The following is a 24238-nucleotide window of genomic DNA, read 5'->3' as shown; positions in this document are numbered from 1 at the left end:
ACCACAGCCCATTTATATGGTCGAGGGGATTGGACGCAGTGCCTTCTGCATGCCAGACAAGTGTGGTATCAGCGGAGCCACTCACACGCTCCTACTACCACTGTCAAAAGCAGACAAGGTGGCTAGTGCCCAGGCTGGTAAGGTGAGCTCTAACCTTAGCAGCCCAGGAAGCTGAGGTTAGGTCTGCAGGATGAACCACACTTCAGCTTGTTCACGTGCTGGGGTCGGAAGAGCATCTACAGAAGCAACTGAACTCTGCACCTCCATTCAAACGCTAAGCAGGCCCTCTATCCGTGTCCCTGTACGTGCTAAACAGGCCCTCTACTCACGAGTAAAATTACCAGAAAACATCAAGATCCTCTCCTCTGGAGCAGAGACACAGCTCAGCAGATTTTCCTAAGTTCAAATCCCAGAACCACATGGTGGCTCATCCATCTGTATGGGACTGATGCCTTCTTCTGGTGTGCATGAAGACAGCTACAGTGTATGTGTATGTGAATATATATATATTCACATACATACATACACACACACACATACATACATACATACATATATATACATATATATATATAATCAAATAAATTAATTTTAAAAAAGAATATGTATAACTCTTGCAGAGAACTCGAGTTTGGAGTCCAGGAACTATGAGTAACTACATCGTCAAGTGATCTGGTGCTCCCTCCTGGCCTTAGAAGACATCTGCACTCATGTGCATATAGCCACACAGAGACATACACATAAAATTAAATAAACCTTTTAAAAAAGATACTCTCCATTGACAACTCAGAACACTGATGAGAGAGAAGGAAAAAGACCTAGCAAGAGATTCACCAGGGTCCTGGAATTCAAGAGTCAAAACGGAGCAGCTGACATAGAAGCAGACTGTAAATTCTGCCAGGGCCGAGTACAAATTTGCACAAGTCCACAAAGAACTTTAGGAGTCAAACGTGCAAAGACCCAAGGTGGAAAGTTCATGCTCTCCGAATTTAGAATAGACTTTAATTTGCCAGCTGAACAAACAGCTTCGTGGAAATCACAACCTCCAGAAATAGGCAAGAATTTATATGGTCAATTGATGTTTGCAATGTGTGGGCAGCAGGACCGACGGACACCAGGGGACATCACTCCTGCCAAGGGAGGCAAAGATCACCTGGATCGGATGCAAACGGTGATTTAGAAAATTGTATTTTATTTTTACTCATGTGTAGGCAGGTATCTTCGTGTGTGAACGTCATGTGTGTGCCGGTGCCCATGTGAGCCAGAGGGGGCATCAGATCACCTGGAGGTCGAGGCTCAGGTGGGTCTTCTGCACCAGGACATGCTAACCACTGAGCCGCCAATCCAGCCTACTAACTAATGCACATCTCTTTCTTTTTAATTATTCATCATGTATGTGCGTGTGTACCTGTATGAGTTTATCAGTAGCACACGCATGCAGCAGTCCAAGGGGGTAGTGAGCTTCAGACCACTAGGCACGGGAGTCTCTGGTAATTATGAACTACCTGCTGTGGGGGCTGGGAATTAAAACCAGGTCCTCTGCAAAATCAGTGGGTGCTCTAAACCAATGTGTTATCTCTCTAGCCGGGGGTCTATTAATAGCCTGACCCCTATTTTTGTTTCTGGTTTTGTTTATTTGTTTGTTTTGTTTTACTGAGGTACGATCTCACATATAGCCCAGGGTAGCCTCAAACTCTGAGATCTGCCTAACTTTGCCTACTGGTGTTGGGATTAAAGGTGTGGGCCACCACACTGGGCTAGATTTTTTGTTTCTTAATTGATTTTTGTTTTTGCTTTTTATTTGTGTATTCTGCCCATCTGTAGAGGCCAGAGATGTGTTGGCTCCTTTGAATTACAGATGGTTCTGAGCTCCCATAGAGCAGCCCTGCGCCTTCTCTCTAGTGCCCTAAGATCCTGTTAATGAGACTTCTAAACAAAGCACAGTACACCGGTATGTCACAGGAGCACCAGAAACTACAGAAACATACAGGAATGCTGGCACATGCCTTTGATCACAGCACTTGTGAAGCAGAAGCAGGTAGAGCTCTGTGAATTCAAGGCCAGTCTGGACTACAAAGTGAGTTCCAGGACAGCCAGGGCTACACAGAGAAGCCCTGTCTCAAAAATCCTTAACACACACACATACACACACACACACACACACACACACACACACACACACACACACACACACACACACACACACACCCCATATGGGTGGGTACCTCTTTCCTGCAATCCTAGTGCTTAGAAGGCTAAAGCAAGGCCATGTCAAGGTCAGTCTGGGTTACATATCAAAACCTTACCCCTAAATCAGCAGGGTGTGGTCCAGCAAGGTAACTCAGAAGGTAAAGTGCCTGTTCCCAAGGCTGAGCTGGACCCCCAGGACACACATGGGAAAGAGAATCAACTCCCCTAAGACATCCTCTGATCATACGTGTGCCAGGACACAGGCAACTCGAGCCCATATGTATACACACATGTAACACAAGAAAAAAGAATCTTCAGGGAAGGGGAGCTCCTTGGGGCTGAGTAGGCAAACAGCCTAGCACATCATCAGCACCAGAGGATTTCTAGACAGGCATATTGGTAAATGCCTGTAATTCCAGAACATTCTTTTAAAACAGAGTATCACGATCTCCCACAGCTTTACAATTACGAACATCCACCGAAAGAAGAGCCAGTCATTCAAGCAGTGCCCTCTGGGCCGGCTGCATACAAGGGCTGCTGTCCCTCCCACCACTCACCTGCCCAGCCATCATCTGCGTCGGTGTCCAGATCATCCAGGCCCTTCAGATTTTCTGCGTTGATGATGGTGGGCCGTGGTGCCCGCTCCACCAGCTGCCTGAGTGGGCGCACAGGCCTTGCCACGCCTGGTCTTTCTTTCCTGGTGAGACAGACAAAAATGGTGGGCTTATGCCAACCTACAGGCAGGAACAGTCGCTTTCCAAAAAGGAGCCCCACCTTGCACAGTCCGGTGCCTGTGTGAATAACCGAGTTACTTCCTCTTAGAAGAAACATGCAATGAACAGTGACAAACCTTCCAGCTAGGGTTCAGTTCCATCCACAGCGCCCTGCTCACTGCCAGCCCCACCAGTCCTGCCAACCTCCTGCACAGCAGGGAGTTAGCCCTGCAAACCATGCTCCTAGCCAGGCCCAGCCCTGCCACCCACCCCACGGTCTCCAGAGCACAAAGCACTCATGTATGAGCCGTCTCACGCTGACACACATATGACCACCAGGTCACAGCCTTACCCATCTTGGTCATTCATCTGGAACTGTCTGAAAGGAACACGGGGTTCCAGGCGGAGCTGAGGAAGGGGGAATGAGCTTCGTTCCACCGTATTCTGGTTCTCGGATGACTGTGGTGAACACATCTGAAATATAGGATCAATCAGTAAGATTTTGTAACAATGGTCCCAATTACATGGTAAATGAGAATTCATTTTGGAAAGTGGAAAAGAGGGGTGAGGGGAACAGGAAAGAGTGGAGGGTTTTCTAACGAATCACAGTGCTCCATCTGCCTTGGGTTCAATGAAGCTGAGAATACTGCCTTCCCTTTTTCTAAAGAGTCAAAGCTACAGTAGCATTCAAACAACAGGGGCAGAAGTCAGAGGCAGTGGATCGGGAAAGGCCAGAGGGAGAGGACTCTGCTGCAGGCCACAGCGGTCTCTGGCTGCTATCCTGAGAGAGCTCAGGCTGAGTGGTGAACAGGAGCATCCAGTTATGGGACAGGATGCTCTGAAGACTTACAAAAGCTGGAAGCATGTCATGGTATGTGGGCGGCTGGTAAACATGTCCCATGAACTGTGACGCCCCTTTGCGGCTGGGCTGAGCCGGGCGGAGAGAGGGGTCCTTAGAATCGCTGGTGCATGCCGAGGAGGAGGCTCCATCTCCCCCACTGGAGTTTCTGCTGCCCAGCTCTGTTGGGGAGGCACTCAGAGACACGGCAGAGATGATGTTTCGCCCACCGCCCTCCCTCCAGCTTGACACATCTGTAAAGTGGAAAAGGACAAAAAGGAAAGGGGAGGAAGATTTGTAAGGTTCCGAGGGGCAATGGACACTACCCCTTCTTAAAATAACATCCCCAAATCACAGTGAAAACAGAAAAAGAAACCCAAGTGTTGTCAAGGCAAGTGGGGAGCAGGAAGCTATAATTTCTTATAGGGTACTGGATATGCCTGAGGAACAAGTAAGACCTGCTTCGGAGAGACACAAGAGGAAACAGAACTGGATCCCTATGGCTGAGACCACCCAGAGGGCAGAACGTGGGATCATCAGGACAGCCTGACTCCCTCCTTCAGCCAACACTGCCCCACCCACCAAGGCTAGCGTGACTCTTGACACGGGCTCACATTTAAACCACTGCCCTGGGGGCCTCTGTTTGGAACGCTGGCACCCTGTGATCACATGCGGCATACCCAGAGCACGCATTCAGTCCACAGGTAAAAATCTGAGGATGGAGCCTGTGACTGTGGTGTCTGTGTGGGCTGCCGCCAAGCTGATGACCTGAGTTAGATCCCCAGGGTTGCTGTGGCTAAGGGGAGGAACTCCCACAAGCTGTCCTCTGATCTCCACAAGCATGCTATGGTGTGTGTGTTCCCCTGCCCGACAAACACACACTAAATAAACGTCTGAAAAACTTAAAAATCTGACAGCTATCTGTCCCTGTGAGATTGGGCTTCCGGAGCCCACTCACAGACCCACACAGTCTGGCTTTTCTTTTTGGAGAGGGTCTCCCTTTATATCTCTGGCTGTCTTAGAGCTCTCGCTGTAGAGCACACTGGTTCAGACTCAGAGACCCATCTGCCTCTGCCTCCGAAGTGCTGAGACTAAAGGCACCGGCCGCCATGCTCGGCCAGATTGACTTTTCTTATACACACTTAAGATAATTTATAAAAGAAAACAAACATCCGTGGTGTGAACACGCCCGCTTCCACAGCGTGTGGTGGTTGTCATTGTTTCTCTGAACTCAGTTACTGCAGGTAACTCATGTGCCCATTGCATACAACAGGAAGGAATCCGGACTCCCCTCCATCCACTTCTGGTTAGGGGCTGAAACAGGGAAGGACCAGCGCTCTCCACCACCAAGAGAAAAAGAAACCAACATGAGACCAGGCTCCTCCTCTGCCACAGTCCTGGAAAGCCAGGATCACCCGTAGGCCATCTGCTTCTCACCTTCTCAAGGGAGGGAACTGCCTAGAAGCTGGTTCTGTCTCTACACTTTAGCCCCACAGGGTGACCCATCTCAGTCACAGCAGGGCTCCGCTAACACTGACCACCCAGTCAGCATTGTGCACGTTCAGCAAAGTTGCTGTTTTGCCCGAGTGGCACGGTGGTCACCTGGCTTCAGGACAGTGTCTCTGACTTGCCGTCAGTGGTACCTTCAACAGGAGAGGCCTCAGGGGCTGGGGATTTAGCTCAGTGGTAGAGCGCTTACCTAGGAAGCGCAAGGCCCTGGGTTCGGTCCCCAGCTCCGAAAAAAAGAACCAAAAAAAAAAAAACAGGAGAGGCCTCAGGACCAAACAATACAGGCGGACAAAAGATCCTTGAATTTCAAGAGCTGAAAGGAGCTAGTTCAGCTTCTTTGCTCAGGCCAGACAGAAGAATCCACACGGAAGGCCTGCTGGCAAAGCACCTACAAAGCCTGCCCTAATCCCTGGCACCAGAGGGCGCAACAGTGCCAGCTGCTGCAGAGTCACCTGGCCAGTTCTGATGTGGCTGGGGAAGGTGGAAGCCGGACTGTGACTGGTCCTGGAGTGACAGGCAGCATGTGGAGGGGCATGGGAACGGGCTACAGAACCAGGGACTTGATCAAGTTAGCCACAACCTGGATGTATCCATGAAGCAAAACCCAGCTTGGTGGAAGTAGTAATGGCTGATAAATGGACAAGTGGCCAGACCTGGCTCAGCGAGAGGGACGAGAGCCAGGTGAGAAACAGGCCAGAGGCAGCCAGGACAATCGTGTCAAGCAGCTACCTGCTTCCATGCTCTGATACCTAGGCCCAAGCAGCTGGGGGACACATGGAAGGGTAAAAGAAAGGGGTCTGGTGCCCACCGAGGACCTGAGGACAGGGCTGTCCTCCACTTACTCTGAGGGCGGAGGCTTGGTCCTGGCCCATACGACAGATCTAAGGCGCCCTTTTCTTTGCCAGCCTTGTCCTGCCCGCCAGCTGCTTTCAGCGTCGGAAATTCCTCGGGAGAGAAGGATAACAGTCGGCTTGAGCCCCTTAAACCTGCAGAGAGGCAGAGAGGACACAGGGAGCAAATGAGACAGCCAACCGTCCCCGCTGCTTCCTTAGCCCCATGCGGCCCGGCCGGGCTACAGGAGAGGGGCATCTGCACTGCTGGGCAGAGATAATGACTCCCTGGGCTGTCCCCAGGAGCTGGCAGGTGCCCACACAGGATGAGGGAACAGGATGTCACCTCTGCTCCCACACGTGTACCTTTCCACCCCTCGGAGTCACCTGGTACTTGTGCCTGCTCAGGGTGGTAAGACTGCTTCCTAAGGGGCAGCAAATGACCCTGCAAGGCTGTGGCCTGTGAGCTCTGAGGCTCACCTCTCAACCTTCTCCAGCCCTGCAAAGCCAAGCGTGGTCCTGGTGTAACCCCCAAGGCCATTTCTCCCTTTGGCTGTCATTCACTGCTCAACTACAACCCCCTTGGAAGGAAGGAGCAGCCCTAGTTTAACTCCACTCCTGACACACTGATCCCATCACTTCCTGGATGAACAGAAGAGAATGGCCCTTTAAGGTCCACGGTGGGAACTGGTCCTCTCTCAGTCATAGAGCCCATGCTGAGTATCATATGACTGAACTGAGAAGGGCCACACCACTGTCCCGCTGTGCCAATCTGCTGCTGGTACGGTCAAGCCGCACCACCCCTAGGTTTTCAGGACAATACACAGGCACCTGCTGACTGAAACCAGTGAGCACAGGGAAATGGTCAGGTCACTGCAGCAGTGGCCTGCTTGCTCCCACACTCGGTGACAACGCTGGGTGGCAACAGCCTGCCAAGTGACAGCATCAACCAAACACACCCTCTACCGGCAAAACTGAGAAAAGGTAGGAAGGTGGTCAGTGTTAGCTGTCAACCTGACACTCTACAACAGTGGCTGTCAACCTCTGAGGACTGAACAACCCTTTCACAGGGGTCACATCAGATATTTCCATCACAATTCTTAAGAGTAGCAAAGTCACAGTTATAAAGTAGCAATGGAAATAGTTTTATGGTTGGGGGATCACCACAAGAGGAATTGCATTAGGAGAGAGCCACTGCTCTAGAGCCACCCAGGAAGGGAGTCTGAAGGAAGGACTGTTTGGATCATGTTGGCTAATGGGGATGTCTGTGGGGGATAATTTTGAAAATGTTAATTGGGTGGGAACTCCCCACCCCTCCACTGTGGGTAGCACCATTCTCTAGGCATGGGTTGTCATGGATTGTTTAAGAGTGGAAACCAGGGTTGGGGATTTAGCTCAGTGGTAGAGCGCTTGCCTAGCAAGCGCAAGGCCCTGGGTTCGGTCCCCAGCTCCGAAAAAAAAAAAAAAGAACCAAAAAAAAAAAAAAAAGAGTAGAAACCAAGCTGAACACTCATGCACTCATTCATTTCATTCATTCATTCACTCATTCATCATTCTCCCCTTCTGTGGTGTGGCTGGCTGCTTTAGTGACCGACATCTTCACTCTCCAGTGATGACCAACCATAATGGAACTGTAAATTAAATAAACTCTTTTCCATCTTTTTATCACAGCAACAAAAAACAAAACTATGACAGGTAAATCAACCCCAACCACCACACTAGTGACCCTAAGATTTTAGCACTTTTACACGCCTGGCAATCTACCATGGGACAGCAAAGGTAATCAGACAAGGGGGAGGGGCACATGCCTTTGATCCCTGCCCTAACACATGCAATGCGTTCCTGATGAACCGAGTTAAAGATCATCTATGTGAAAAGCTGGGTGAAACGACAGGGATCTATAATCCTAGCGCTCCCTAGGAGGCAGACAGAATGTTCCAGAAACTCCTGGGCCAGCATGGGATGCAATGGCAAGAAAGGAGACTCCACTTTAACAAGGGGGAAGGTGAAAACTGACTTCTGGAAGCTGTCTTTTGACCTCCAAATATGTGCACTGTGGCACACGCGCGTGCGCGCACACACATGCCTCCCTAAGATTGTAGTTTAGTCGTCTGTGAGGCACTTTCTTGATTACTGGCTGTTGTATGGGACCCAGCCAACTGGAGGCAGCACTACCCCTGGGCAGATCACATATTAAAAAGCAAACTGAGGGGTTGGGGATTTAGCTCAGTGGTAGAGCATTTGCCTAGAAAGCGCAAGGCCCTGGGTTCGGTCCCCAGCTCTGGAAAAAAAGAACCAAAAAAAAAAGCAAACTGAATTGCCAGGGGAGTGAGCCAGTAAGCAGCATTCCTCTATGATGTCTACCTCCTGCCTCCAGAGAGGTCAGCCCAGAGTTCCTATACAGACTAATGGGCTGTGAGCAAAAATAAACCCTTTCCTCTCGACGTTGCTTCCAGTCATGGTGTTTTGCCATAGCAATAGAAAGTAATTTAAAACTGTGAGCTTCAAGGCAGAGAACCGGACTCAAAAAATGAAGTGTGTCACTCATGAGGCGCAACACGCAAAACCATCCTCTGACCTTCACACGAACACATGTGCACACACACTACATACCTCCATGCAGCATGGAATGACCACATGTGCGGACATGCATACACACACACACACACACTTAACCTCCATAGAGAACACAGACTGCCAGGCCTCAGCTAATCGTGCAGTCACTGCCCTGCCAGCCGCCTTTCTGAAGACCTCAGTCACCTGCCCTCCCTGCTGCCCATCTGTCACCTCACCTCCACCAGCAAAGTGCTCACGTGGTGTGTGGCTGAACCACCTATCCTGAGTGAAGCCATGCCCACTGTGCCCACCGTGCCCCAGGAGACGCTGGGACACTCACTTCTAACACAGCATGGACTTTCCTCTCCATCACAGTGGATCTGGAGAGAGTCATGTCCTCTGTGTTGCCCGTCCCTATCCACCAGAAGTCAAGTGCGACAAAGCCCCGGCTTGCAGGAACACATGGGAGTGGGAAGGCACCTCCAGGGCAGAGGACAAGACTGAGACAGGCTGCCAGGGCTGTTTCCCCACAGAAAGAGCAACGTCAGATTCCACCTAAGGGCTATACCAGGCTCCTCACCACTCTCCGTCCCTCACAGGTAGGGTTACAGAGCTGGGTCTTCACTGGGCATCAGAACAGACATAACCAGCTAACATAGAAGCCCCAGAAGACTTCATGTATGCTTCTACATTTATGGTGCTCTCAAAACCACCGGCTGGGAGCTAAAGAGCTAGCTCGGTGGTAAGAACAGTCTGCTCCTACAGAGGTCCTGAGTTCAATTCCCAGCACTGTATGTCGGCTCACAAACATCTGTAATTGTAATGTCATAGAACCAGATGACCTCTCCTGGTATGCAGTCAGATATACATGCAAACAAAACATCTATACACATAAAAATACATCTTAAAACATACAAACAGACAGACAACCTACCTGCTGACATCGGCCCCACCTCCAGGGCCACAGGGACTGTGCTGTGTGCCCAGCACTCATTTAAAGCATTTCACCTAGTCACACTTACCTGAGCCACTGGAAATACTCTGAACACTTCGTCCTGCAGCACGCTAGCCCTCCACCTCTGTCTCCACAGTGGACTGACCTTTTCAGAGCTCCCTGCCAGTCAGGATACTAACAATAACCAATCCCACCCAACCCTCCAAAGGCTTTGGGCCAATGTCTGTAATGGCTGCTCCTTCCCCATCCTGCCTTCCTTGGGACTCATGCCTAGAGCTGGGGTCAGTGCCAGGCCAGTGAGGGAGAGGCAGCTGTGTGGTAACATGGCACTGGCAGTCATTGAAGAGCCATCAGGGCCCGTGTTGGGGTTCCTCTGCCCCGCTTAAGAACACTTCCAGTAACCAATACTAAACTCAAAAGAGGCCAACGACCGCTGAATTGGCAGCCAACTTCACTCGCAAAGGACACCACAACACCAACACTGGCCCTTTGTGGAAGATTCCACAGCTTCTAGGGTCCCGCGTCTAACTGGACTGACTAGTCAGGGAAAGGAGCCATCCCTCCTGCACACCCACCCCATCCAAACCGTCAGCGCCCACTTACCACCTTCGTGTCCGACTGGCTTTCCACTCAGCTGTGCCCATGACTTTGGTCCACCTGGCACTGAACTTGTGTTCTAAGAAAAGGAAGGAAACAAGAAGAGACAGCTCAGCCAACCTGCTGTGCCTGGGAATGTGCGCCCCGCCGAGGCAGGGCCCAGAAGCACAGCCCTGGCCTGGCATGCTCGGGACTGGGGTCTGCCCCCAGCACCACAAACAGAAGTGGGGAGGGGGGGTGAGAGTTGCATTTTAGACTTAAGCCTCATGCAGAGGATAGATGGCCACTTTCAGGGCTCTCAGGGTAGCAGGCCCAGCCAGAGTCAGGAGCTAGTAGCACGGCAGATGAGCAAATGCCTGAGGGCTCACACCCACGCCCACACCCACGGGCACGCAGAACTCTGCAAACACTGCCAGGCTGTCCTGTGCCTACACAGCTGCCTTGCTCCTGAGACAAAGTTCCAACCCTGATTCCAGCCTCACATCTGGATCACTGATGAGTGTGGAGCACACCCAGGGAAATTAACGTGCACAACCATCCTCACACAAGTGCTGGTCGCCACAGTCTGACTCCCGAGAGGCCGTCCTCTTCAGCTCATCCACACTTGCCTGTCTCCGCCTTGGCCCTACAGGCAGCCTCTGATGAACGCTCACAAGGATAGCAACCCACGAACCAAGCAGTCCTACCATGTCCCTGGAAGGTCTGGACAGAGTCCTCATGCAGAAAATGTCTGCTATATCTGCCCAGCCCTAAGCACAGACAACAAGGGCTTCTTAGCAGGCTCCTGTGGCAAGCCTACAGATGTCTCCTGATGGACCACACAAGACATGCCCAACAAACATCGTGTGAACAGAGGAGCACCAGGGCCACCACCATTCTCTCTCCACACACGTCACCTGTGTCTAGAACCGCAGGGTGACACAGTCCTTACCAGGACACTAATTGGGGAATGACAATTCTGCTGGTGATTTCTATCTCTGTCAAGACCCTCTAAAAGTCCATTAAGACATGGGTTGTCCCTCTTCCTTTCTCCTCAAGTAAGCAAAAATCCCAGCGCTTCTAAGAGTTGATTGCTAGAGGAAATGACCCGTGTGGGGCAGGCTCCTTCCTCCATTGGCCAAAACTGACAAAGCCCATGCACTCCTTACAGTGGTTGCCAAGGACCCTACCCAGGGTCAGGGCAGAAGTGTACTTGCATATTCTGTTCTGCATAGCTAACTCTGAAGCCCCAGGGCTGTAATCCTGCTTAGCTTTAAATCTGGTTAACAGGAAGCCAACGCCACGCTGTGCTGTCACAGGCCCAAGGAACTGAGGCCAGTGTGCACAGAATGGGGTGGACACAGCGTCTTCTACGGAGGGAGGTGTCCTAAAGAAGCCAAAGGCTCCCAGACACATACTCTTCCAGTCACAGCAGACGACAGCTTTGTACCCAGGGGACAAGACAGAATCAAGGTGTCACGACGGCTAAGAGTCAGGCATGCTGACACTTGCCTTTAATCCTGGCAAAGACAGTGGATCTCTGTGAGCTTAAGACTAGCCTGGCCTGGGTTGGGGATTTAGCTCAGTGGTAGAGCGCTTGCCTAGCAAGCGCAAGGCCCTGGGTTCGGTCCCCAGCTCCGAAAAAAAAAAAAAAAAGAAAGAAAAAAAGACTAGCTTAGCCTACACAGTGAGACCTGGTCTCAGGAAAAGAAGAAAGAAAACAAGACGTTGGTGTGTCATGGCCAGCTGGTTGTGTTTTTGAACACACCAGTGCTCCCAGGAGCGGTGTCCACAGAGCACGTTGGGAAGCACCCAGCTCAGCCCAAGCTTCACCCAGGCTAAGAACCTGTCTTTTTCCAAACAGCACCGCCTGTCCTCAGCAACAGGCCTGCCTGGGGACCCAGCACCTACCTCCTGACTGATAGACTGTGTCGGTTTCTGCAAGTTGGAGACAGATTTCTGCAAACCCGGCTGCGGCTGCGACTCCGGCAGCTGAGAGGCTGTCACACTGGAACTAGAGAAGGATGCACAGTGAGTCGGACCCTGCCTGGGGCATCTGCCTGCCTCAACGGTGACCCATGTCCTAGGCTGACTCGATGACACTGCCCAGGACACGGGCCAGTCGGCTGCTCGCTCCCGACAGTTGACAAATGAGCTCGAGGGAAGCAACGGAAGATCTGTCAGTGGGGAAACTGAGTCACTGCTGTGCGGGCCAGGGCTCCTCTCCACCTCCTCAGAGCAAATGCTTTGACAACTGACAGACTCCTATCCTGCCTCAGCATATGCCTGCACTCAATAAAAATAAATGTATAAAAATCAGTAACAGACATGACCATCTCATCCCACATAGATAAACTCTGATTCCCACGTTTCCATATACATATGTTCATATAATATTTTTAACACGAGATAGCCCCATACATATAATTCCACAATCTCTTCTTCCAGTCCATTATATATATATATATATACATATATATATACATATATATATATACACATATATATATACATATATATATATATATATATACATATATATAAACTTCCTTTAATGGTGACTAACAGCCGTTGGAGGAGCTATAAGTTAATTAGTTCCTGCTCCTCTTTCTTCCCCATTACAGACAGAACTGCAACAAACATGTTAGACCACACGGGCACAGGGCTCTGGGCATTCTGGGTAAGTAACCCAGTCACACCATCACGGAGATGAAGCTGTCAGACCAAGCTACCACCAACTACCTCCACAGAGGCTGCAGCAGCGTGTGCCCACTGTCTGAGAGGACAACAGGAAGGGCTACGTGGAGCCTTCCGCTCTTCCACAGCAGAGCTTTGTACTTGACAGCCCACTCGGTGAGAAGCAGCCATTGCCAGGGGCCCGGCTGATAGCCTAACTCTGCGGACACTGCTAACCAACTCCAGCCACTCACCCATCACAAAAATGGCAAAATGAGGCTTCCAGGTAGTGGCACTTCTGTATCCCCAAGTCCCCACAGGAGACCAGGCCAGGGCAATGGGAGCCTCTTCAAGTGCTCCTCACTCCCTCCTCAGCAAGAGGCCTTCATCAGGTGTCTGCACTGCCCCTGCCACTGCTGGGAGACCAAGAGGGGTGGCCCTCTGCGGCTCTCCCCTCTGCAGCTCCTAGAAGTGGAGTCCAGCATCCCCACTGAACTGTAGCACATCTTACCATGGCTGCCATGCAAACGGACGGTGGTAACAGCCGACCCCCATGCAAACGGACGGTGGTAACAGCCGACCCGTGCGCACCCTCGGCGTCAGAGTGCACCACAGTGCCCTGGTGGCCACCCCTGGAGCTAGGGACTATTTCTCCCTGAAGGTGGGACCCCCCAGGTTCAGAAGTCCCAGCAAATCACAAATGACCTGACTGGAAACGGCAAGTGACCCTGACGGTTGTGTTACGCCCCCAATCTACAGCACCCCTCACAAACAGTATTTTTTGTTGTTTCTGTTTGAGATGGTGTCTCGCCATGTAGCCCGGGCTAGCCTGGAATTCACTATGCAGACCAGGCTAGCCTCCAACTTGTAACGATATGACCGGCTCTGCCTCCTGAGAGCCAGGGTTAAAGGCGTGCTCCACTCTCCCTGGCTGCAAACTGTTTAAATAGCCCAGGACCCAGTAGCAAGCTCCAACGGGAGGCTTTTGCCTCTGGAGCTCCTCCCCAGACTCGGCTTCCTCCCTGACACACACAGAGACGCAGGGAGCACAGAAGGCTCACCATCTGAGGAGCTTGTGCAGGCCAAGTGCCTGCTGTCTCTCTAGAGACGCATGGCTCGGGACTTCAGTCTCCTAAGGCTGTAGCTGCTAAGCTACATTCTCCTAACATGGAGCACACAGGGCCCTACCCCAACCTAGTGGTTCTCCGGGGACAGGTCTCAGTCACTGCACACATTCCCTTGGGGATATGGTTATCCAAAGAAATGCTACTTACCGAGCAGCTCAAAGGCCCAGCCAAACAAAGGCAAGCAGCAAAGAGCACAGAGTCACAGACACCTGTCCATACTCCTTACCCCCAGAGCTCCCTCTACACGGCCACGCCTGCGTCCCACAGAGCAGAGGGTGCAGGGCGCCCTGACAGCCCAGCCCCCCACCATCAACGTCCTCCCCAGTAACCTCCTCCTGCAGCTAGCTCACCTCTTTGGGTCTTGCTGGTCCTGCTTGTTGGCCCATCCTGTCCCGTCCTTGGGAACTATCACGATGTTGGGGTCGTTTCCTTTGTTTTCAGACTTCAGGCTTGGCAGGTTTGCAGGCGGTGGCATACGCCGGGCTGTGGCAACTTTCCCGAGACTCTGTAAGCCATGTCTAGGAATAACTGCAAGGAAAAGAACATGGGAGAGAGCACACACCTCACGGGAGGAGAGAGGCCAAAACACACACCACTGCGCGGGCTGAGGAGAAAAACAAAAGCCAAGCTAAGACAAGCATGGTAGTCGCTCCAGCCTCCGCCAGCTCCTCCCCCAGACTACAGACAAAAGACTGCGGGCATCTGCACTCTACCTTGGCAGGAAAGAGCTGGAGGAGCTCTTGCCAGGAAGGAGTCAGGCCCAGGAAGCTCAGCCCACAGTGACCACCCCCTGCACCATGACATGGTCCTGGCTGCGCCCCTAGAACCCCTAGGAAGGCCTTGTGGGTGGCGACAAATCCTACATGAACTTGTTCCACCAGGGTCCAAAAGTCAGACCCAGGAAAGTAAGAGGGGTGAGGCTATGTCACCCCTGCTGCCTGCCCACACTGACTAGTCTTCAGGGACACATGTGCCTGGCCGGGCCTGGCCATCTTACAAGGGAAGGAAGCGGGTGAGCATACAAGGGGCCTTCGCCGGGCCTTACCTGAGGATCTGACTGCGCCTACTGACCTCCCTTTATACTTGTCAAACAGGCTGAGAGTCGAGTACTTGCTTTTCCCATCCTTGCCCTGGGTTATTTGCCCCAAACGATCGGACATTGCGATGAAATGTCATCTAGTAAGGAAATTTTTCTCGGCACCGCTCCCGATTTGCCTTTGAAATGGAAAAGAGGAGGTCAGTCACCAAGTGGACAATACAGAGGATCGAATCCCTCAGGAAGAGAGGACATCCTGAAGGTGAAAGGACAGCCATGGACTCTCCCGAGGCAAAAGCCCTCAGCGTTTACCCACAGGTGCTCGCTCCAGGCCGCCGGCTCTGCAGATAGCCTGGGCTACCACACCCACACTCAAGCCATGCTGGTGAGACAAGCTGGAGAATGCTGCCGTGCCACACTGTGAATAGATTTTGACACACTCCGTCACTCTCCAAATCCAGGACAACTCTTTTAAGAGGAAACAACACTCCTGACTTCCAGCTCTTACCAAAGGCAGCAAGTTAGCCTGAGGGAGGAGCACAGCCCGCCGGAGCCACAGATCAAGGGAAACGCACCCCAGCAAGTGACCTGGGACCAAGGACAGCATGGGCCAGGGAGAGTCAGCACCTGGAGAACAGCAGCCATGCAACAGAGCGGGGTGGCTGTGAGAAGCTGTACCAGCACCTCCCCTCCACGAAGACAAAACCTCAAAAAGACTGGAAGCTTCTACCTTCCAATATGCCTACCAGCACTCTCCTTGTCTGCTCTTTAACTCACCCGTTCATCCATCCATCCACTCATTCCAACACTAAATGCCTGTCTACCATCGGTGAGCTCTGTGCTCAGTGAAACCAAGACCGAGACCAACCTTCCCCACCTTCTTCCCGCTCTACACCAGCCCTGAGTAGAGATGCTGAACTTGGCTGTGCAAGGGCCATGACTTCCTAACCCCGAAGCAAAGTATGGAATAAAAAGCAAGAGTATCCACCGAGTATCACAGTCACATGTCCTTCATGGCCTCACAGGATGTCTAGGAAAAGGGAGAAGGAGGAGACAGCTGTCACAGCGAATCTGCCATCCTGTGACTCTGTCCTGAAGCTACCTGGGCCAGGAGAACACATCAGTGTTCCTGGGAGGCATGTGGAGCCCAATAAGATGGGTGTCTGGGACAGATCCGCACACCACGACCTTAGACTATGAAGCACGAGAAGCAACACTCGATTACGACAGCTGAGACAGAGTCACTGATGCCACATCTTTGTCTCCTGACGCATCAGAGGCGCAGGTGGCAGCTCGGGCACAAACCATGAAGACTGGCCAGGTGCTGCAGGAGTGTGCGAACACAGTGTGTACCAGGAAATGCCCTGAAGAACTTCAGGTGAGCCAGGAGGTGGGGGTGCACACCTTTAATCCCAGCACTCAAAGACAGGCAGGTGAAGCTCTGTGAGTTCCAGGACAGCCAGGGCTACACAGTAAAATCAAAGTGGGGGGAATGCATGTGGGAGCTGCAGATACAGCTTAGTGCAATAAAGACATTTGCTAAACAAGCCTAAAAACCTGAGTTCAATGCCCAGAACCCACAGTGACAGAACAGAAGTAACCCCTGGAAGCTGTTCTCTAATCTCCACAGACACACACCATGGCATCTGTAAACACACACACACACACACACACACACACACACACACACACACACACACACACACACACTTTAAAAATACACATGGAGAGCTGGAGAGATGGCTCAGTGGTTAAGAGCACTGACTGCTCTTCCAGAGGTTCTGAGTTCAATTCCCAGCAACCACATGGTGGCTCACAACCATCTGTAATGGGATCTGATGCCCTCTTCTGGTATGTCTGAAGACAGCGACAGTGTACTTATATATAATAAATGAATAAATCTCTAAACAAATGCACATGGAAGGCTGATACTCATGTATGGGACATCCCTCTGGCCATTCTCCCCCCCCCCCCCCGGAAAGGCAGCACCTCCTCTCCACATGGTCACAGCCACCCTGGGTGTGTAGTAATTCCCTTCCTCATTCACATCCTAGTCCAGCGCTGTGGTGGAGGGGAGAGGTCCAGGAACACCAGGCTATCTGAAAGTGAAGAGTACGGGGAGTACCAGACCCTTTCACGGCCAAGCCCGAGCATGCAAAGAACTATGGCGCCCTGGGGAACTTTTACAGCACCTGACCAAAACCATCCAGTGCTCACTGGCCCAAGATCAGTGAGAGCCCTCGGCTCCATGTCCAGCCCAGAATCAGAGCATATGGGGCAATGAGCACCCAGGACCATGAGGGGCTGAGCACAGGTCAGATGTCCCTGTCCTAAACCTCTGTGGATGAGCTCAATCTACTCCACTCCACATTCCTCCCCACGGCGGGACCAGGCCTGGATCTGAGCCACGTCAGAATAACTAGCACTTCACAGAACCTCAAGTATATGTTGACTGAAAGTCTCCATGATGGTGGAGACACCATCTCACCCCGGTCACAAATGCCAATCACCAAAAAGAGAGGAAAAGCCCCACAAACGCCAGAAGACGGTGCGAAGAAGCAACAGCTGCTAAGAGTTGGAGGCACCAAGGCAGGGGTGGAGGGTCTTCAAGTCACAGGAGTCGATGTGAGCAGTGCTCCTGAGTACTTATGCCGACGCTGAGGGCAGCGAGGGAAGACACGGTGGCACCGCCATGTTTGCACAGCTCTAGTCACAACAGCCAATCTGTACACAGTCAACTAGGGTCTGTGGGCAGATGAACGGAAGTGTACACGGAACATTACCTAGCCATAAAAAAAGAAGAAAACTACGAAGCTAACACCCTCAGCACCACAAACAGAAATAGAGATCACTGTGTTAAGTGTGGAGACCCAGGTATCAAAAGACACACTTCCCACGTGGTGACTCACCGTGGAGGTGAGACGGAGCCCGCTGCCAAGCCTGACAACCTGAGTTCTGTCCCTGGAACCCTGGGGTGGAAAGAACCAGCTCCCAAGTTGTCCTCGTGATTTTACACACAATGCACGTGTAAACAAACACATCGAGGTTTTAAAAAGAAGCAGAAGGAAAGCAGTGCCTACCAGAGGCTGGGAAGTAGGGAGGGTAAAAGGGCAGGAGTGGGGAGAGAGGATCAAAGGGCAAGAGGGGGGAGGGAGGGAGGAATGCTAGGCTGGAGGACTGAAGTCTGAATAGTCTGGAGTGGAACAGGAAGGTCGGGGTGGACAATTAAAGGAGTACTTCAAAAGAGCGGGAGGAGAGTACGCACAGGTCCTGCCCAAATAAACAACCAACTTCTGCAGTGATGGGGGTCCGCTAGCCACACAGAGCTAACCGCGCACATTGCACACACATACTGAGATGTCAGACCACATTCCAGAAAAAGAGGCAACTGACTTGCTAAAAATAAAGATGTAAGGGTTGGAGGCGTGGTTTGGTGATCACGATCACCGACTGCTCTTCCGAAGGACCCAGGTTTGAATCACAACACGTGTCGCCTCAAATCAGCTATTACCCGCAGTTCCAGGGAAATCCAATACCCTTTTCTGGACTCCACCAACACCAGGCACACAGACCCAGTACACAGACAAACACACAAGCTAAACATTCATACATATAAAATAAAAGCCTCAAAAAGTTAGTTTCATTATAAACTGGCTAGGATTCAGTAGTGGACGCTGGTGTCAAATCAAACTAATAATCTGAAATACAATAGATGACTTGGGCAGAAATCCCCAACAGTCATAGTGAGAGTTCTGGTTTTGTGAAAAGCCCAGTGATGTGAATAAGTTTTTGTTTTAATTCCAGGGGTGGGATACGGGGCTGCTTCAGTTTGTTCCCACCCCCTAACTACGGGCACAACCTTTGCAAACTACGGATGGTTTAATCCTGGGAACTCTGGAGAAGGTATACACGAGAGAGTGGAGAGAGCCCGTGGCGAAGGCTGCTGCTGCAGTCTGTCACGAGCAAAAGAGACGAGAAGTTGGAGGTATCCTGCCGACAAAGACTGGACTTGCCCCAAGGAACCCAACATCCCTAATCAGCAGAAAGTAGTCTATTTTGTTGCCTGAAAGAGGTCTATGCCCCCTTTCCCCTCTAACCTTTCTCTCTTGCCTAGTGTTGGAAGGGAAGTAAGACCCCAATAAAGTAGCCTAAAAAAGTAGTCCCAACAGGCATCCCTGAAGGTGCACACTGTAATTCCCACAAAGCAAAGGCTGAAGCAGGAGAGTGAGACTTCAGGGTCAAGCCTGGTCTGCAAAGCAAGTTCCAGGGCAGCCAGGGCTACACAAAGAAGCCCTGGGTTGAAAACAACAAAAACAAACAGAAAACACTCGGGGTGATAGCCCTGGTGGTTAAACTGCTTACTGGTCTTGCACCCACCTGGTACCTCAGAACCACCATTTTCTGGCCCCCAGGGGCACCTGCACACATGTAGTGCACACAAATTCCCGGAGACGCACGCCCAAGTGACTAAAACTGTTATAAAAAAGACTAGATAGAACACGCACATATGCCTTTACCTTGAACGTAGGCCCTCAGACGCTCACCATGTGATGGGACCAGCACCTTAGGGCAACTTCGAACCTGAAACACAGGCCTAACGACAACCTATCTTTTTACCCTCAAGCCTAAAATGGCAGATTTTTCTTGTAATATTTGTCACAAAGAAATATAAATGCCAAGGGTAGAGTGGGGTGGAGACCTGTCCAGAGGTAGCAAGATGGATTACAAACAGGAACTGTGGGTGGGTGTGGTCAGTGTTGCACGGTCCCTAAACCAAGAACAAGAGTCCTCATTCCCTGAGCCCACCAGCAAAGGGAGCTGCCCAAGCTAAGGTCCTGGGGGGGGGGGGGGTGGCAAACCGGCTTGTACAGTGTCAGATGCCCAAGGGGGTCATGAAGGGTCCTCCAACAGGGTCAGTCAGAGATGTGGGAGGGTAGAGGCAGTTGGGAAGACAGAAGAAAGGACTACGAGCTGCAGGAGGCAGGCCCCCAGCACACGGCAGCCCTGCTGGCAGCCTTCGTACTGGGAGGCACAGCTCTGGTGTCTAAACATCAGAAGCAATAGAGAAGAGACCTCAATGTATGTAGTGAGTTACCACAGAAACAGAAGCTATCACATGCACGTGCTAACCCAACAAGGCCAAACCTGGGCACAACAGAGGACAAAGTGGGCATAGCCCCACCTCACGGTCAGTGTAGGGGCATGCCACCATCTCTGGCCTTGGTACAGGGACACACACTAAATGGCAGCCACATTCCTGTGGTCCCTGACCACAATGACCAGTGAGGAGGATGCCTCCTTCCCAGCCACACAAGGTGCAGCACGAGACTTAGCAGCATTAGTTGAAACTGAGATGAATTATTAATTAAAAACTGAGCCACGGGGTTGGGGATTTAGCACAGTGGTAGAGCGCTTGCCTAGCAAGTGCAAGGCCCTGGGTTCGGTCCCCAGCTCCGAAAAAAAGAAAAAAGAAAAAAAAAAAAAAACAAAAAAAACAAAAAACTGAGCCACAAGAGGAGACCTATGTCCAAAAAAAGGAAAGGACAGAAACAAAACGGACACTGGTGAGAAGGGGGCGTGAAGCCTTTTCGGCCACTCTTATGAGAGCATAGCTGGGTTGTTTTTTTTTTTGGGGGGGGGGAGCTGGGAACCGAACCCAGGGCCTTGCGCTCCTAGGCAAGCGCTCTACCACTGAGCTAAATCCCCAACCCCGCTGGGTTTAATTCTAAAGTAAATGTTGTTTTTTTGTTTTGTTTTGTTTTGTTTTTGGAAACAGTATTTCTCTGTGTAGCCCAGGCTGTCCTGGAACTCACTCTGTAGACCAGGATGGCCTTGAACTCACAGAGATCCACCTGCCTCTGCCTCCTGAGTGCTGGGATTAAGGATGTGCACCACTGCAGCCCTACTAAGGCAAATATTGTTTGCGTCAAAGGGCAACTCACATGACTCCGTTCTCTCCTGCCGTCAGGTGGGATGACAGGACTAAACGTGGGTCTTCATGCTTGACAGCAAGTGCCTTGATGAGTAGAGCCATCTCGTGCCCACATCTTTGATCTGGTGGGTGACAGTACCCTCAGGATGCCTACCTGGTATGAAACAGTGAGGCCAGGGGTCACCCATCCCCCAGCCCAAGGAACGGAAGATCAGAAGCCTGAGCAAATCCCCACACCGCAGGGGAAAGGCACAGGCCCCTCCTGAGAATTTAAAACATATCTGGGCGGTGATGGTCAGTGGCAGCAAGCTTGGAATTTTGGTTTCTTTAAAAACAGAAATATCGGGGTTGGGGATTTAGCTCAGTGGTAGAGCACTTGCCTAGCAAGCGCAAGGCCCTGGGTTCGGTCCCCAGCTCCGAAAAAAAGAAAAAAAAAAAAAAACAGAAATATTGTGAGACCACGTTTTCGTTTTGATCCCAAGTGTGGGATACGAAAGGGGCCACTTCAGATTGTCCACGGCCACTGCGGTCTGCCTTGTGCTCCGGCTCTAGGGGAGGTGTGATTCTGCCAGCCGCAGAGTTTCTGTGAGTGTGTAACGTTTTGCATTCCGCGGACTTTTCAGAGGGTATATAAATGTTGCTTTGTTGTTGTTGGTCATCGTTTGTTAAATAGCAGTGCACAAAGAAGAAACAAGAAGAAGAAACTCTCCCCTAAGGAACTCAAGGCCCCTAATCATCAGGAAGGAAGTAGTCTAACAGACCCCTGACCTTACTCAGGGATCGCTTTCTTTCCCCTCTCTTTCTCTCTCCCATCTAGTGTTATGGGTTGAAAGGGTGACAGGAAGATCCAACCGCAATGGTTTGTCTACAACTGCTTTTTTTTTTTTTTAAGAGTTATTTAATGTATGCGAGTACACTATAGCTGTCTTCAGACTCCCCAAAAACAGGGCATTGGATCCCACTACAGATGGTTGTGAGCCACCCTGTGGGTGCTGGGTCTTGAACCTGGGACCTCTGGAAGAGCAGTCAGTGCTCTTAACCACTGAACCATCTCTCCAGCCTCCACCCACAACTGCTTCTTGAACTGTATGTTCCCAGTAAATGCAACCTCACAAAAGACACCGTGTTCCTGTGACATCCCAAGCATGGGAAGTGGGTTGCCTGGGAATCTTAACCCAGGCCTGCCACAACTGCACAGCAGTCCACTGAGTTTGGCACCTGCTGGCCACACCGTTGGTATCACCAAACTTCAGTCACCTCATTGCTGGCTGGCTACTGATCAAGAGCTCTCAAGTACAGGATGACACCTCTAGCCAAATGCAGCCATGTGACTTTCACTTCTCTGTCAAACCAGCCATCTCTTCTCAGGCACAGGGGTTGGGGAGGGGCCTGGCATGGGTTCCATCAACAGTCACAGGTGGGGACCACACAAGTGGCATGTGGTCTGCTAGGCACACTGCACCAGAGGAATCCTCACTGGGAGTCATGTGCACCCCAAAAGATGGAGACGACTCTTTATAAAGTACATTACAGTCCCTGCTTAGAACACTATATGGGTCTAGTGAGCTACCATCCATAGCTGTTAAATTCCCACATTAACTTTCTTTCCCCAAAGCCTGTGGTGTTTGAGGCCTAGCCCAGCCCACACCCGCCTGGCTCTTCCGCCTGCCAGCTGGCTTTCACAAGCCCCTGGCTGTCAGTGGGCTTTCAACCAGCTCCAGATATCTGCCCATCTTCTATCCATCCACACACACACACACACTCCCACCCACCCCCAGCTTGGGGGCCAGGAAGACAGGAAACAAGCCTGGGCAGGCATTGCCTGTCAATCAGGAAGTCGCTGAGGCCTGCTGGGCAGGTCAGGGCCCAATGCCTTGCAGCCTGACTCACACCTGGGTCTATGGGACAAGATTGGCCCAGACACTCCAGGTCCTGGCTGGGAGCGTAGCCCAGCCTGGCGCACAGCCACAGCCGTCTGCTGCCTTCTGTTCTTTTTGTAGGTGACAACCTCTTTTTATCTCCAAACAAAATCTAATCTGGAACTTTAGTACTAGTGGCCAGCCTGGGACCGACCCTCCTGTCCCGCAGTAGCGGCCTTAAGCACTTCTATGGGGCCCAGATGCACTGTGGAAATCACTGGCTAAGGAGAAAATACTGCTTTTAGACAGATGAGGAAAAAAAAAATCCCTCATGAAGACAGGTCTAGAGAAAGAACTAATAAAGACAAGCCATTTAGAAGTCTAAGTATGCACACTTTGGCACATGATCTAAAGACAGCAGAGGCCCAGGCTGGGATGAAACAAAAGCCACCCAAGAGATTCTGGCCAACAAAGGCACTGACACCCAGGCCACGCCTCTCCAGACAGGGCCCGCCTGTCCAGCAGGTTCTGGCTGGCTGTCCTCCACAGGGTCTGTCTCCCGGCACACTATTTTATCAAAAGCCATTTCCGGGTAACAGGATTAATTTCACTCTGCATTTGGGTAGAAGCCAGTGTCAGATGACTGACCAGGCAATCTGGAATGGCCTGACTGGGGGTTGGGGGCAGCGACAGCTGCCATGGGCATTCCTGAGCATTGGACCCCCGCCCCCCAGGCACTCACATGTCACTGACTCTTCACAACACCCTTTTAGAAGATACCCCTGTGTCAGCCTGTTTGACCGGTCGGGGGGGGGGGGCAGTCATGTCCAGTTGCTGGGACAGAGAGATCTTATCCAAGGTCAAAGAGCCCAGGGCCGAGACTCCAGGCTGTGGCTGTGGCAAAACCCGTGTGGTTGCAGTAGGCAGGAAAGACATCAGATGGATCCTGACAGCCGCAGTCAACCCAGGCACTCAGGGGCGGCCTGCAGATGTCAGTACTGATGACAGAGCTCTAATTCACACCCTGACTTCACAGGCCAGGCGTTCACAAGGAGAGGCCGTTCTTTTCACAGCCTCCCTGATACTAGGACCATGTCCTGCCTTCTCAGCCTTCGCCCTCAAGACCTGGGAACTGCGTCACCTACAGATGGAGCACCTCTGCACCTCAGAGCGCAATGGCCGCTTGGAGAAGCCACACCATCGAGTGTAGCTAAGGCCTTGGCTGGGAGACGCCCATAGAAAAGGGGGTAGATGGGCTCGGTGTGGAAGGTAGGGGAAGCCATCAACAGACAAGATGACGGAACCATGACCTGCCCAAAAGCGAGGAGGTGAGGTAAATGACCTAGGAAACAGCTACAGGGTCTGTGGGATGGCTCGGCAGGGCAATGGTGCTTGCAGCCAGGCCTGATGTGCTGGTGTGAATGAAAACTGTCCTCCTCCA

The 24238-nt window shown here is 51.6% G+C and overlaps 1 protein-coding gene across 11 annotated transcripts in view; it reads right to left on the bottom strand.

Moving 5' to 3' along the window:
* The window catches only part of Prrc2b (proline-rich coiled-coil 2B), an 85838-nt gene that overhangs the window by 38619 nt on the left and 22981 nt on the right, over positions 1–24238 (bottom strand). For 10 of the 11 annotated variants that reach the window (XM_006234005.3, XM_039104756.2, XM_039104755.2 and 7 more), the window contains 8 exon segments: positions 15016–15185; positions 14321–14498; positions 12079–12181; positions 10195–10267; positions 6093–6236; positions 3754–3995; positions 3256–3377; positions 2748–2887 (listed from right to left, as the gene is read on the bottom strand). In XM_006234005.3, the coding sequence (XP_006234067.1) occupies positions 2748–2887; positions 3256–3377; positions 3754–3995; positions 6093–6236; positions 10195–10267; positions 12079–12181; positions 14321–14498; positions 15016–15130 (1117 nt within the window). In that variant the 5' untranslated portion in view covers positions 15131–15185. 11 annotated transcript variants of the gene reach the window in all.

The sequence above is a fragment of the Rattus norvegicus genome, chromosome 3 (genome assembly GCF_036323735.1).
Source record: "Rattus norvegicus strain BN/NHsdMcwi chromosome 3, GRCr8, whole genome shotgun sequence".
Classification (NCBI taxonomy): domain Eukaryota; kingdom Metazoa; phylum Chordata; class Mammalia; order Rodentia; family Muridae; genus Rattus; species Rattus norvegicus.
Note: the sequence above shows the minus strand (reverse complement) of the source record. Positions and strands in the feature narration are given on the sequence as shown.